The 15,244-nt window shown below is 46.9% G+C and overlaps 1 protein-coding gene across 2 annotated transcripts in view; it reads left to right on the forward strand.

The window, feature by feature from the left end:
• Positions 1-506: 506 nt before the first annotated feature.
• LOC120775489 (protein lava lamp) overlaps positions 507-15,244 on the forward strand; it is a 15,255-nt gene continuing 517 nt past the window's right edge. Inside the window, exons 1-10 of one of the 2 annotated variants that reach the window (XM_040105694.1) lie at positions 507-525; positions 876-1,141; positions 1,207-2,514; positions 2,572-4,777; positions 4,844-7,623; positions 9,457-11,503; positions 12,626-14,659; positions 14,724-14,835; positions 14,914-15,062; positions 15,137-15,244. The exon at positions 15,137-15,244 is cut by the window's right edge and continues 517 nt beyond it. In XM_040105694.1, the coding sequence (XP_039961628.1) occupies positions 1,070-1,141; positions 1,207-2,514; positions 2,572-4,777; positions 4,844-7,623; positions 9,457-11,503; positions 12,626-14,659; positions 14,724-14,835; positions 14,914-15,062; positions 15,137-15,222 (10,794 nt within the window). In that variant the 5' untranslated portion in view covers positions 507-525; positions 876-1,069 and the 3' untranslated portion in view covers positions 15,223-15,244. Of the gene's footprint in view, positions 605-875; positions 1,142-1,206; positions 2,515-2,571; positions 4,778-4,843; positions 7,624-9,456; positions 11,504-12,625; positions 14,660-14,723; positions 14,836-14,913; positions 15,063-15,136 lie in introns of both variants that reach the window. The other variant, XM_040105692.1, reaches the window with a different exon arrangement.

The raw sequence follows: 15,244 nt of genomic DNA on the forward strand, positions 1-15,244 counted from the left end.
GCTCATAAGCAAATATTTGTTGCCGGCGCTCCAGCAATTTATTAACACAACATACTTATGTGCAGCACGTATCAGCAAAATTTATGAAATTGCATTGAATTACACTTCATTTATATTTCTTACAAACCATTTCGCTAGCACTGCTTCTTCATTGCAAAATGCCAATAAGAATTTGTACACGAAATTGCTGGGACGAACTGCCAACTTGCACTCGTATTCGTACGCGACACCATTACTGATTTCAGAAAACAATAAATTGAAACTTTTAAACACACAAAATTTATGTAAATAACCGGAAAACAAGAAGAGCACAGGAAACAAAACAACTAATTTTCGCGGCCATTAGAAATATTCTGCTTCTTCACAAAAATTCCCAATTGTCGGAAACACAAATCAAAATAAAAAAGAAAAGTGGAATTCCAATTGGCACAGTTGGCAACGCGAAGTTTTTGACAGTGTGAAAATTCTGCTGACATGGAAGTTATTTTTGTTGTGTGTCGTCCGAAATTTTGTCTTTTAAAATTGGTAAATTTATCGAAATTAGCAACAATATTTGTTAATTAATATAGGAAAACCTTGAAGAAGCATTGGTGCATAAAACTATGTAAATATTAGGACGTTAAGTATACTTTTAGTGCGCACAAAGATTGCTTGTTAGCAAACACGTACACGTCATACACTTGCTGCTCTGGCAAAAGTAGCCCCAAAAATTGAGTGCTCCAACTTCATATACAGTTGTTTGTTTGTTTGCTTGTTTGTGTGTGTTACAGAAATAAAAGTGTTATCATGATTTCATCTCTGTTTTTAGCAATAAAATGTCTAATTAGCATTCATATTTATTGTTAAGTATTTTCCTGTTTCACTTTTCTAATCAGCTCAAATGTACAAAAATCGATTGAAGTGTTCTTTAATTACAAATACAACAAAAATAACGTAACAAACGTACATGAATAAACTAAGAAGACAAGTATATAGAAATAGCAGCAGTTAATATTAGCAGGAATTGTACTGAAACGACCAACATCGAGTTAAAAAGCAAGTAAATATTCTCCACTAACGAAAATAAAAAATGTCCAGCAGTGATCCCAATGAGCATGCCGCGAATATCAGCAATTTACAGGAGAGTTTTTCTAAACAACAGGTGAATACTACTTCTAATAAGTTTATTTATTTTTGGCATTCTAATCCCCAATATACCTAATACAGAAAAAGATATCGGCACTAAAGGAGCTTGTGCGGAAATCTGAAGCAGCGCATGGCAAATCAACTTCAACTACTCAAGCAAAGGTTAAAAATATAGCACAATGTCTGACAAACTTGAAAAATAAAGCACGTTCGCGACAAAGCTTGCCCGCTTCCAATTCCTCTACAGTGCAGGAAAATGTCACCACTTTTGCGCCGAACGAAACAATTGAACCGGTGTTGGAACATTACCATCAGCCAACACAACAACAAGGGCCGCCGCAATTAACGCATTCATTTTCATACGTCGAACAAAATGTTGGTGTACCCTTACAGTACGCGCAGACTTCCACACCAAATTTTACACCACTGAAATCACAGCATCGCAGTGACTCTAGCAAATCACTTACCAGCAGCACGATGCAAGGCAGTGAAAAGGTGCAGCTTTTGCGTCAGCAAATGGAACAAAACAAACTGTTGATGGCTCAGCGTGCTTCCAGTAAACAACATTTGGAGCAGCTTGTTTCACAATTGAAAGAGAAATTCGACACGACGCAACAATGTTTGGAGGATACCAATGAATTGGGCAAATCAATGAGTGATCTCAGTGCATTGATGGTGCGCTCACCCACGTCACGTGAGCGACACAAATCGGCCACGGATTTGTCGTCACAACCATTCTCTTTGGAGAGAGAACGCATAAAGTTCCTTGAAAATCGCTGCCGCCTACTGGAAAAGCAACTTGAAAAGGAGCGTCAAGTGCACGGCACTCAAGAGGCAACGACAGCCAACGAATCGAAGAAACTCAAAGAACTGGAAAATAAAGTGGTTGAATTGGAGAAGTCACTGCAGGAGCGACAGAGTGAGATTGAAAACAAAATTGGTGAGACACAGCAGTTAGCAGAGGAATTGGAACGTACGCGTTCGGATGTTAGCGCCAAAGACGAGGAACTCTGTCTCATGCGGCTGAAGCAAGGCGACACCAGCAACGATTTTACCGAACTAGCCGATTTGGAGAATAACGATATTGAACGTCTCCGTAACGAATTAGCCGACAAGCATGTACGCATTAATGAATTAGAGGAGATAAACGATATGTTGGAGGCCAACAGGTGCGAACTAACATTGAAAAATAATAAATACGAAGAGCAAATAGAGCAACTGAAACTGGAATTGAATGCGGCAAATGAGAAAGTGCAGACCGTGGAAGAAGAGCTGAAGCGCAGTGAAGAGAAGTGCGCCTCTTTGGCAGAGGTGCTGGAGAAGTTACAGAACACCACAGAAGCTGTTGTGGTAGAAACTGGTAAACCCGTTAACATAACCAGCGTGCAGGTAAAATAACTTGAAATTATATTAGTTTTCCAAGTAAACTATTTAATATCATACTAGGTTTCGGAGGAAATGGCCAAACAGATACAAGAACTACGTGATGAATGTGACAAACTCTTGGTGGAAAATAGCCAGCTTAAGGAAACTATTAGCGAACAAGAAAAGCTGGAAGTGTCCGATGCCAGTATTGCGGAGAAGATTGCGGCACTCGAATCGACCATTGAAAGTCAACGCGAAGACCTTAAGGAACGTCAAACCAAAATGAGCCGCATGGAAGAGGAAGTGATGGAGAAAACAATCGAATTTAATGTTTTGAATGCCAACTTCAAGGTGCTGGAAGAAAAACTAGAAGCTGCCAGCAAGAGCAAATCACTATTCTCTTCCATCGGTGGCGAGGCTGCGGACAATCCAGCTTTAGAAGCAGAAATACAACAATTGAAGCAAAAACTGGATGAATCTAACAAAGCAATGATAAAACTCAAACTGAAATGTAAACAAACCGAAAAGCAGGTGGAAAAACTGAAGAAAAGCTCCGATCTCCACGCTGAAAATGTGCGTTTGACGGCTTTGAGCGAGGAGTTGCAACAGAAGATCACCGAGCTGGAAGATGAAAAGGGTCAGTGGCAATTAACACAAGTGGATACTGCCGCCAAGACCCCCGACGCGGATAACACAGAAGAGCAAGAAGAACGCATAGCTGAATTTGAAGAGAAGCTTAAGACACAAGTGGAGACAGTAAGGTTGCTTGAAGAGCAAAAATACGAGCAAGCACAACGGCTAGAAGTGGCCGAGGAAAAATTGCGCGAATTGCAAGAGCAAATCGACAGCAGAGATGGTGAGGAGACGAGGCGTGTCAAGTCGGAAATGTCCGAAATACAACTAGAGGAGAAATTAGAAGAGCAAGCACAGCAATTGCAGCAGCTCGAAGAGCGTTTAGCAAAAGCACACGTCGAACTGGAAGAACATAAACAAAAAGTGGCTGAACTGCAGGAGCAAAAGCAGGCGGCCGACAAGAAACTTGAGAATTACATGGTTGAAAATATGGAGCTATTGGATAAAATTGAAAAACTCAGCAAGTCATCCTCCTCGGCCGAATCAATTGAAATTGTTGAGCGGTTAACGCAGCAGGAGCGCGCCGAAATCGACGAATACAACAAGCAGCAGCTTGATGGCACTGCCGTCAACTCGGTCAATGAGTTAACCCAAACCGAACTGGCGCCCGAACTGAGCGATAGTCTGGTCAAATTGCGTGAGGAAAGCTCTGAATTAATGAATAAAATCGAATTATTCACGACAGAGCGACGCGAAGTGCTCGAACGCATGGAACACCTGACAGCCGAAAATCACGAACTTATCGAAAAAGTCGAAGAACTAACACGTGAGAAGGAAGATATGGAGACCAACGTGCTGCTGGCGAATGACGCGAAAATCAAGCTTGAGGAGCGCATCAAGGAGCTGAGTAAGGAAAAAGATCAGCTGGCCGTGCAGGTGGCCGAATTCAAGGTGCAAGGCAATCAACTCTCACAAGAGCTCTCCTCGCTGCAAAAATCCTCAGAGGTAGTGGCCGCACTCGACAGCAAAGATGATGCTGCGCTCATTGCAAAATGCGAGAAGTGTCTGACGAATCTAAGTCACGAATTGGAGATCTACCGCAAAGCCAACGACAAGAATGCCAAATTTAACGCTTCCAAAAAATTGGCGAAAGAAGCCAAGAATGCGCACACACAACTCAGCGAACTCTTGCAGAAGGTGAAAGAGGCCAGTACAGCAGTGGAAACGGTAACGGTTGTAGAGACGGTGGTTGCAGTGACGGCGCCCAATGGCAAAGCTTTGGCTGAATACGAACAGCTGACGACACAGAACCGACTGCTGAAGGAGCGTATCAAGGAACTGCAACAGGAGCTGCAAGAGGCGCGGGAAGCTGATGACGCAGACACTACTGCTGTACCGACAACGCAGACCGCGGCAGTGCCGGCGTTAACCGAGGATCAAACAACCAAAGAGCAACGAGAAAAGCAATTGGAGGAGCTCAAGCAGTACGAAGAACAGTGTGTGGAGTTACAATCGACGGTGGAAAATCTACGCTTGCAGTTGGTGGAGGCGCGTACCGCGGGCGAAGAGCGCAGCGGCGAAATAACACAGCTCAATGAGGAATTGGAAGCGCTGAGGAAGAGCTCAAGCGAGCTGGAAAGCTTATTGAGTGATAAGAATTTGACGCATGAGCAAGAGCTGAAGGAGCTGACGCGTTTAAGGAGGGAGTTGGAAGGTAAATAATGAACATTTGATATAAACCGTTTGATATTCATCATATTACTATTTTGTTTTCTTCTAGGAAAATGCGACACCTACGAAGGCGAAATGAACATACTGCAAACCTTGGTCACGGAGCAAAAGCAACAGCTGATAGAGGCTTACAAAGAGCACGAGCACGAAAACAATATGAAACTGCTCGATTTGCAAGAACGCGACGAGCAAATCCTGCAGCTGCGCGACGAAATCAAAGAGCTTAAGCATGCGCTCACCGCCGCAGGCGATCAGTTGACCGAAGATCTGCGCAAAGAGTGCGAAAAGTTGCGGGAAGCACTGAAGATCAACAAAAATCTTGTGACCGAGCAGGTGAATGAGCTCTCGAATAAACAGGAAACCATCGAAATGCTCAATCAACAAATAATCGACTTGTACAAAACCATGGAGGAGAACGCCAATAACATCATTGACAAGGAAGATGAAATCGCCAGCTTACAGGAGACCCTAGATAGTAACAGCAAAGAGCTTGAACGCTTGCGCAAAGATAATGTGGAGCAGAAGACGGTCGTCGATAAACTGTTGATCGAGCTACACAGTCACCGCGCCACAGTCGAGCAACTGCCGCAGCTCGAAAGTGAGCTGCAGCGTTTGGAGGAGGAAACCAAAAAACTAGATAGCAACAATAAAGAGCTGGAGAAACGCAACAAAGATCAGCTCGAGAAACTTAAGAAGTACGCAGCTAACCTGAAGAAACGCGCCGCCCAATGCCAAGAGCTCGAGGCGAAAGTGAGCCAGTTGGAGAAAGGCAGTTTGGAGGCAATGCAGACCAAACAGCAGGACGCCGGCAATGATGAAGAACTCACTGACCACATAAAGCAGCTGGAAAATCAAATCGATGAACTAAAAACACAAGTTGCTGCCAAGACAGCTGATGCAAACGCGGCAACAGAGTACAGTGAGCGGTTGAAAACCCAATTGGAAGGATTGGAGCGCAGCTTGGCGGAGAAGAATAGTGAAATCGTGCAGCTGCAAGTTGCGTTAGTCGACGCGCAGGAGCAGACCGCCGGTTGGGGCGACTCAGCGCTCGATCTGGCGCACACGGATAATGCAGAGAGCGAGGAGCTGAAGAAAAAGTTGGAAGAGAAGACACACAAGCTGCAAGAGGCTGAAGCGGAAATTTACAGCATGCAAGAGGAGTTGATACAAGTGCGCGAAAGTGAGCGTGAAAAGTTTTACGCCATCAAAGATATACAAGAAGCGCTCCAGCATAAGAGCGAGCTGGTGGCAGAGCTGCAGAGACAAATGCAGAGCCATACGCAGGCAGATGACATCACGCAAACGCTAGAGGATAAGGTGCAAACCTTCGAAGAACGTCTACAAACGCTGACTGAAGAGCTGAAAGCCAAATCCATTAAGTTCGAAAAGTCCAAAGCCGTCATTAAGGAGCGCAACAATCAGATACAACGTCTGCAAGCGCAACTGAAAGATCTGCAGGACAAGTTAAGCGCGCGCCCCGAAGAAGAGTACATCGGACCGCCGCTAAATGTCAGCGTGAGCGAAGCCACTGCAGCGCCAACGCAAGCACAAGTGCCTAAAGATGCCTACGACGACTTGCAAGTGGCTTATGAGAAGTTAAGCGAGCGTTTCGCGGCAGAGCAAAGTAGTTTCCAGGCAACCATTGCACGGCTAGAAACACTACATGATGGCATACAAGCTAAATTGCAGGAGAATATGTCCTACATAGAGACACTCGAGCAAGACAATACCGCTTATAAAGAGAAAATTTGTCGTCTTGAGGAGGGCATCGCCACCTTCGAGGAGCGACGTGCCTCGATGGAACGTCGGACGAATCTTTTGTGCGCGCAAATGCAGACACGCGAGACGGAGCACGAGCAGGCGGAAGATGAGCTGTTATATCGCCTAAATATGCTATCCGAGCACGACGATGTCATCGCACAACGGCTGCTGCAGGCGCAGGAAGAAAAGGACGATCTGCAGGAGCGTATCGAACGCATGCAGGCCGAATGCAGTCAGCTGAGCAACAACTACGCAAAAATGGAGAAAGAATATCAAGCGTATCGCACGCAAAACGAAACACTTGCCGCGGCGGAGACACAGCAGATGCGCGAGCAGCTTACAGCGGCGCGCGCGGAATTAGAACAGTTGCGTACCGCCTACGAGGCCAAGCTGGCGGTGAAGACCACCGAATTGGACGAGTTGGAAAGCGAACTGAGCGAGCAACTATCCAAAATGAACAGCGAGAAACGCCTTGTAGCCGAAGAACTTGAGCGCGCACACGATGCTTTGCGGGAGCTCAACAACAACTATCTCAAAATGGAAACGGAATATCGCACATATCGTGAGCAAAGCGAAGCGAACAGCGTAGCCGATACACAACAGGTGCGCGAGCAACTCAGCGCGGCGCAAGCCGAATTGGAGCATTTGCGTGGCGAGTACGATGCCAAATTGGCCGTCAAAACAACGCAACTCGATGAACTGGAGAGTGAGCTGAGCGAGCAATTGGCACAAATGAATAACGACAAGCGCGCCACTGCCGAAGCGCTGGAGCGTGCGCAAGATGAGTGCAATGCGCAAAAAGATGAAATCGTGCGCTTGAAGGAGTCATTGAACGCCTTGGAACAGGCTAAACAGGAATTGGAGCGCGAGGCGACATGGCTGCGCTTGCAAAACGAGGGCAGCCAACAGGATCAATACGAGTTGCAAGAGCTGCGCATGCAGGCGATGCAGGACAAAACGGAAATCGATAATTTGCGCCATCAAATCGAAACACTAGCGGGTAATCACGAAGTGGAATTGCAGGCGTTACGCACGCAAATCTCAGAATTGGATACGCTTCGCATGCAGGTGAGTGTTGACTAGAAGTAGAAGTTAAGTGAAGTAGAATTCACGCTATGCTCACTTTTTGTCTCTATTTAACAACTATATTTCGGAACTTTCACTCCCTTACCTTTCCCTATATGATCTAAACGCCTTTAAACTACTGTTGTTGTTGTTGTAGCGGTTATCTAATCTCCGCTTGGGTGGTGAGGTTCATTTTGGTTGTTATCGAAATCGTCTAACGGTAAACCCAGGAAACGTACTGTTTAGACAGGGTCGGGCCATAGGGGAAGCGGTTTTAGATGAGTGGGGTTCGCTGGGTATGCAAAGGAGTGGTCAGAGTCATGCGCGAACTCATTGCATGATATATGCCAAATAACACCTACAAGAAGTAGCCTTCAAGTGGTAAATCTCAACTTCTGGAGGCCATTCAATGTCACAATTTCTTGAAATTATCAAATCTCCAAACTCTTCTGTTGTGGTTGTTGTTGTTGTTTCTACGAAAACATCCCAGCAGAAACTGTTTGGAGAGGAGTCCTTTATGCCTCTTAACTGGGAGCATACCGGCCACACTGTGCGGATGCAGGATAGGTGACATTCAGAGGCATTCCGTTATAGTCCAGAGAGCAGTGTTCTGTCATGTCTGAAGCTTCCTCGCCTGCGTTTCACTGCATCCAGGCGACCATATTGGTGGGGCGTAGTTAAGAGCCCTTCGTCCGATTGTCTTGTAAATTGCCAACAACGTTTGTTTTTGATTTTGTTGCGGCTCTGTACTTTGACAATAATCGCGCTCGTGTGAGGAGTGAAGGTGAACAGGCTGTCGAGTGTTACACCTAAAATCTTAGGGTTATTGACGGTGGGAATTTTGATGCCATCGACTGCAATATTAAGGTTAAGTCTGTACTCCTTCGTTCAGTTTGTGAATTTGGTCGATATAGATTTAGTGGGGTTGAGTGTTAGGTTCCGTGTAGCAAGGAAGCGAGAAAGGTCGGGGAGACTTTACTTTACTCGCAATAATCGGTTGTCGCAAATGGTGGGTGGCACGTAGCCCCGTCTTGTTGGATCCAGCTGTTGTCAAGATCAACTTCTTCCAGTTGCGGCCTTAAAAAGTTGGTTATCATCGATCTATACCGCTCCGTCCATTGACAGTAGCCAGCTTCAATTCGAAAAAAGTAAAACTGCCAATTTAGGTGAATGTAATGGTTGCTCATGAATAATTTGAGAATTTTCTTAGCACCAGAATCGACAGTTTTGTTTATTTACCGCTCCATTTTGATGAAAGTAAAGAGAAGATGGTTTTCTTAAAAAAACCGCTTTAGTTTTCAAGTTGTTCCAAGGCAAAGTCAGAAAATTCACGACGTTTACGGTGGTCTAATGTCTACAGTTCTTGTGTGGAAATAATTTTATATGAATGTAAGCCTAAATCCTTTCTCAAAATTCGCCAGGTTGTGGTTTGAGACAGTCCCAAATCTTGAGGACGCCTTGAAATCGACAAATCGCGGTCTTCAAGAAGACTTATTTAATATTTATGTGGCATGTAAAGATTCTCCTTGCTAACCATTAACCTACCGTATGGCCCAGATCCATTAACAAAGCTAGTTTTCTGAACCTACAGCTCACATCATCGACGAACTTACCATTTCGCACCAATAAGAGCCAGAGTAAAGGCTGCTGGGTTAGGGCTAATATTAGGTTTACGTCCTTGTGCTGCTCTATTGGCATGTACGACAACGTAGGACCTACTGAATCTCAATCGCTTGATCAGCATGATAACCGAAACATACATTTTTCAGACGTAAAAGTTTCCAAAGAGTTTAGTACTCTGGAATGATGCTACTTTTTTTTATTAATTCATTCCAGGTTGGCCAAAACCAAACTGACGACCAGGTATTCATCGAAACGGAGAACAAACGTTTGACCGATTTACTTGCCGAGAAAGAAGCTATCATCGAGAACTATCAACGTCAAAACTTACAGCTGCAAATGGCAGCAGCTGCCGCCGCACAACAACCAGCTGCCACACAGCAGGATCCACTTGCACTCGCTTTCGGTTTGCCACCACTAGGACAATCATCCACAAGTCACACGGCCCCACCAGCCGACGAAAACGCGCGCTTGCAACGTGAATTGTTGGAAAAGACTGAACAGCTTGCGCGTCTTCAACACGAGCTAAATGCGTTACAATCTGAGTTGCATAGTTCGCGCGACGGCAATCATGAGCTACAACGTCAGCTGGCAGCGAAGCAACAAGAAATTGATAATCTGCGAAGCACCAGCTACAACAATACACCAACCGCAGCTGCGGTCTTTGGGCAACAACCGCAACAAGATGTCATACCAGCGCCACTTTTCTTCAGTACCGAACAGGCGACACCATCACCTTTCGACGAAATCGTGCAAGTGCGAACCATTGACAATCTGGGCAGCGGCGCGCGCAGCCACAGCGTGAATAATCCAGTAAACACTGCAATAGAACAGCCTACTATTGAAGACCTCCAGCGCAACGTGTCCGATTTGGAGAAGCATGCGCAAGAACTCGAAAACAAGTTGGCCACGCGTAATCAACGCGAGTTGGAAATTGAAGAGCGCTTACGCGAAACACAACAGTCGCTTAGCGAATGCGAACGACAGCTGCGAGAACGCGCCGAAGAGCTGAATGCAGCACGTGCTGAGCTGCAGCAAGTCTTTGCGGCAAATGAAGCACTTAAAGCGGCGGATACAGTTGCGCATCAAGAACTTGAACAGTTAAGGGGCACATTAGCAGCCTCGCAAACCGAATTGGCTCAGCGCGAACACCAGCTGAAGCAGTTGGAAACGCGTTTGCAAGAGACGCGAGTGCACAGCGATAGTCAGGCGGCAACTGACTTGATGGGTCTTGGGCAGTTGCAAGGTAACTTAGAACAATTGCAGACAATGCTGCAACAGCGTGACGACGAATTGAGCCAGCTACGACGTGCGCTTGAGGACGAGAAAACACTGAAGGAGCGCACCTCGGCGATTGAGAGCCAGATTATACCAGACACGCTAGCGAATTTGGGAATAGTAGACGCGCCGAATGCTGTGCCTACATTGGATATGTTCTTCGGCGGTGCTAACAGTGGTGCTAACGACTTTGAGAAACTCGTCATACCGCCGGTGTCCAACGTGCCTGTGGTGGAAGAAATGATTGTGCCCGAAAAGGCATACATTTGTCAACCAGACGGACAAACAGCGCATAGTCAACAGGACGCGGTTGCATTTGATTTTGGTGATGATTTTGGTGACGTGTGGGGCGCACAGGAAGCTGCTGCCGAAGAAGAGCACTTCTCCAAGACAGCGGCAGGTAGACTGGGTGCACCAGTGTCTCTGGTGCCGCGTGAGCAACAATTAGAAATTCAATTGGCCGAACAGGCCGAACGCATTGCCGAGCTGCAGCTAACCGTAGAGCGTTGCGAACAGCAAAGGCAAGAGCTACAAGTAAAATCGGGCAAACTTATGAAGAAACTCAAGGAGTATAAGACAAAGATCGACGAATTGCAGAGCACCGCAGGAAAGACCGCCAAATCCGCAGATGCCTCTGCGTCGTTCTTTGATCTAGACGCCGCTATACAAGACGAGCTTAAGGCTCAAATTAAACAACTGGAGAACACTTTGCAGGAGGAGCGTAAGCAACACGAATTGCATGGAGTTGAGAGGGAGAAGTTACTGAAACGCATCGATGTGCTGACCGCAGGCAGTGAGCGCATGACCGAAATGAAGGAGCGCCAAGATATGGAAGTGCAAATGTACCAAGCGAGAATAAAAGAATTGCAAACGAAGGTGAATCAGTTAGAAGATTGGGGACCGGATACTGAGGCTGGTAAAGAAGCGACTTCAGAGGGACAGCAGCTGCAACAGCGGGAGGTAGCGCAGTCTACAGCGACTGTTGGTAAGTATTTGAGTTGTTTCCAAGCAGAAATTTCTGTTTTCGTTTTGGTCTTGTTTTGAACACAAATTGTACCGAGTAGTAGGCGCAAATGCCGGTCAACCCATGCATTGTCTATACAACGATCTGGACAGAAGCACGTTAAAGAAAACCAAAACCCAATGGAACGAGCTACCTGGGTGCCAAACTGCAAAAGTCATTTGCCAAACGGTAGATCGGAAGTACATAAAAATTCCTATTGGCACCGATAGAAGAGACTATAGGAACATGATCGGAATGCTAACTCGTCACTGTCTGGTGGCGGCAAACACCTGCAGAATGGGGCTGACAGATCGAGAAGACTGCAGAAAATGTCAAGAGCGAGGCACCAGGGAAGCAATGGATGATATCTTGTGCACTTGACCCGCATTGACAACACTACGCTGTAAGCATCTGGGGTCCCCACGGTATGATACTCTGGAGGAGGTATCAATAGTGAGACCACATAGTCTGTTAAATTCGCGTCAAGCGCAGGCATCCTAAAGGATGACTACTCTTCATGGACCTAGTAACTGAGCTCCCTCTGAAATCGCAAAGGACCAAAACTGGTCTATGCGTGCCTCATTAGCCTACCAGATACACCTGACCTCAACTAACCTCTACGCCGGTGGCCGTCTATAGAAAAGATATCTAAATTCCTTTTTGCTGTGATGTTGATGGACATTATATCGAGGTTTTTTATCGTACCTCAGAACTCTAGAGCTCTTAAAATCCCTAAGGGTTTACGATTCAGCATTACGTTGAAACTTTGTGAAATCGAGATTGGCTCGAACTCCTAGTGTACTTGCACACCGCGTTGTAAAAGACTTTCATATAATACGAGAACCAGATGTGAGCCCAAGTCCTCGATAATCGCCGCACACAGTAACAGTCTGTTTGTAAATTCTCGCCATACTAGAAATGGCTAGTAGGCCTTTTCCACCGGGCACAGGACAGCTATCTCTACAAGCCCTCTTCATTCCAACTCACGTCATCGAAAGCAAATGCGTAAAACGGTTCTTTTCCCGACCTACCGTTAGACTGCTTCGATGGCAATATCCTGTAAATACTTGTACTACTATTTCACTCCCTCTTTTCTCATTATAGCCAGCGCACATGGGGACTACGCCCCGCTCGCACCACCATCTACATGGGAAATAGAGAAGCAACAACTCAATCAACGCATTGCTGAGCTGACTGCCGAGATAGCGGACATCAACGTCGACCGACAAGAACTCCAAGCGCTGTTGGAGGACGAAAAAGCAAATGTGCAGCGCGCAGAAGAGGCACAGAAAATATTACAACAACAACTAAGCGCACGTGACATCGATTTTACAGCAACTGAAAGCGCAGAGAAGGCGAAATACAATGAACTGAAGGTGGACCATCATCAGCTGCAAGAGAAGTACAATGTGCTGCACGCGACGTGCGAAGAGCAAACTGGTGAGTTGAATCGATTGAAGGCGCGCGAAGAGCAGTTAAATGCGGCCTTACAGCAAGCTGAACAGAATTTGGCCACAACTTCAGCGACCAGTGCGCAGGAAGAAACACTGAAGGCGGCGCTTGCGAAGGCCGAAAGCAACTTAGAGCAAGCGAATGCAGAGCTGTCGCGACTCGAGAGCGATTTGACAACGGTGCAGTCACAATTACTGGAGCTACAAGCAAAGAATGCCGAGGTGTTGCAAGCGAATGAGGAACTGCGACAGGCGAACACGTTGGCAGTGACCACACAACAAGCCGAAACATCACAGTTAAGCGCAGAGAATCAACAGCTACGCGCGCAAAATGAAGCTTTGGAGCAGCGCGTACAAGTGTTGCAACAAGACTTGAGTAAACAAGCAAGCGCTACAGTTTCGGTTGGCAGCTTGAGTGGCGCTGTCGATGTAGACGAGCTGAATGCGCAATTACAAGAAAAGGAGTCGGAAATAATGCATTTAAAGCAGCGCATTGAGGATTTGATGCGTGAGGACCAAACGGAAAAGCTGGTGCTGGAAATACTAACGAAGAATCAAGAGATACATTTGCTGAAGATGCAAGTGAAAAACTTGGAGGACGACAAGCAAGAGCTGGAGCACAATCTCGCTGTGCAAATCACCAGCGAAATGCAGGCGAAGAAGAGCGACTTGGATGGCGAAAGCGCGCAGCTGCGTGAGCGCACCACCCAACTGGAACAACAATTGCAAGCGCTGCAAAGCGAAAAGCACGACATGGAAGAGGAGCTGAAGGTGCTGAACAATCACGTCATGAGCAGTCTCGAAAATGAAGACAAGCTGAAAGCAGCCGCGCTGCAGCTCGACACGCAAAGCATTGAAATCGCCGAACTGCGACGCACAATCGAGGCGCTCAGAGCGAACGGTAGTGCTGCCGCCGGAATCGGAGTCGGAGCGCCGACTGCGCCCACGCCGGCCGATTACGCCGCGTTGAATGCGCAATGGGAGGCGATTGTCGAGCAGAAATGCGGCGAAATCGCCAAGATGTGGCGCGAGCATTTGGAACAGCGTGAAGCTGAATTCAAAATGACAGAGGCGCGCCTGCACGACGAAATCGCCGCCGCTGCACAACGCCAGGCGCAGTCGCACGAGCAAGGCACACAGCCGGGCAACTCCGCTGAAACAACCGCTACGTCAACACCCGCCTCCGTATCGACTAGCCAATCGGGCACATCATCCGGCACCGCCTCCAAAGACGGCACGCCACTACGTCACCGTATCATCAACGAAGAGCATGAGTCGGATGCTGACGCGATAATCGAGAAGATGCAAGCGGCGCTCGAGAGTCAAGAGATGGAAATCGTCACGCTGAAGGAGCAACTGGCCATACGTTCGGCGGAGTATGCGCGCTTAGCGGCACAATATGATCCCTTCAAACTTCAAAACACCTCCTCACATAGCGGCATCAGTGGCGGCATGCCGCCCGAATCGCGACGCCCCGCCAATACGCCCAGCGGCAACGACGCGACACTTGTGCCGAAATCGGAATTAGATTTCGCGCTCTATATGCTGCATCAGCGCGACATGCGTTGCGAGGAGATGACGGTGGAGCTGGTATCACTGTTGGAGGAGCGTGACACACTGCAACTGAAATTGTCGAATACGCTGCGCCAAGTGGAGGCCATCAAAGTGGCTACAAATTATGTCGAGCGTGAGTTTTATTTTTGTGTTTTTGTTTTCCCGTTAACATTCCGTTAACCATATTTTTCGTTTAGCTCCCACCGCGCCCGCCGATAACGCCGCGCTTGCGTCACCAACTGCAGCCACGTTCAGTCAACCACGCTCGGCTGCTGCCGCCGGTGACTCAGCCACTGAATTGAGCCAAAAGTAAGCGGTTTATCAAGCCACACTTAACACAAGTCAAATTGTATTATTAATTATTTCTATTCGTATAATCTCATTTAGATTGTCTCAGTTGCAAACCGTTAATCATTCCAAGGACAAGGTGATTAAAGAGGAACGCGATCAGCGCATACGGCAAATGGAAAAGATACAACAGGACGTGGCCAAAATGCCGCAGGCCGCTGTCTCCGAGTTAGTCGGCACCGATGCAGGTAACTGCAAGCTAATGCCAATCGTCTACGAGTGTCGATTTAATCAATTTATTTATTAATTTTTCTTTAATCAGCTCAAAGCGGCCAATCACCGTCATCTGTGCTGCTGAACTGGCTGTGGGGCAATAAGCCCGATGCTGGCGGTTCTGCGCCACATTAAAGCAATGAATATACAATTATAA

The sequence above is a fragment of the Bactrocera tryoni genome, chromosome 4, assembly GCF_016617805.1.
Source record: "Bactrocera tryoni isolate S06 chromosome 4, CSIRO_BtryS06_freeze2, whole genome shotgun sequence".
NCBI lineage: Eukaryota > Metazoa > Arthropoda > Insecta > Diptera > Tephritidae > Bactrocera > Bactrocera tryoni.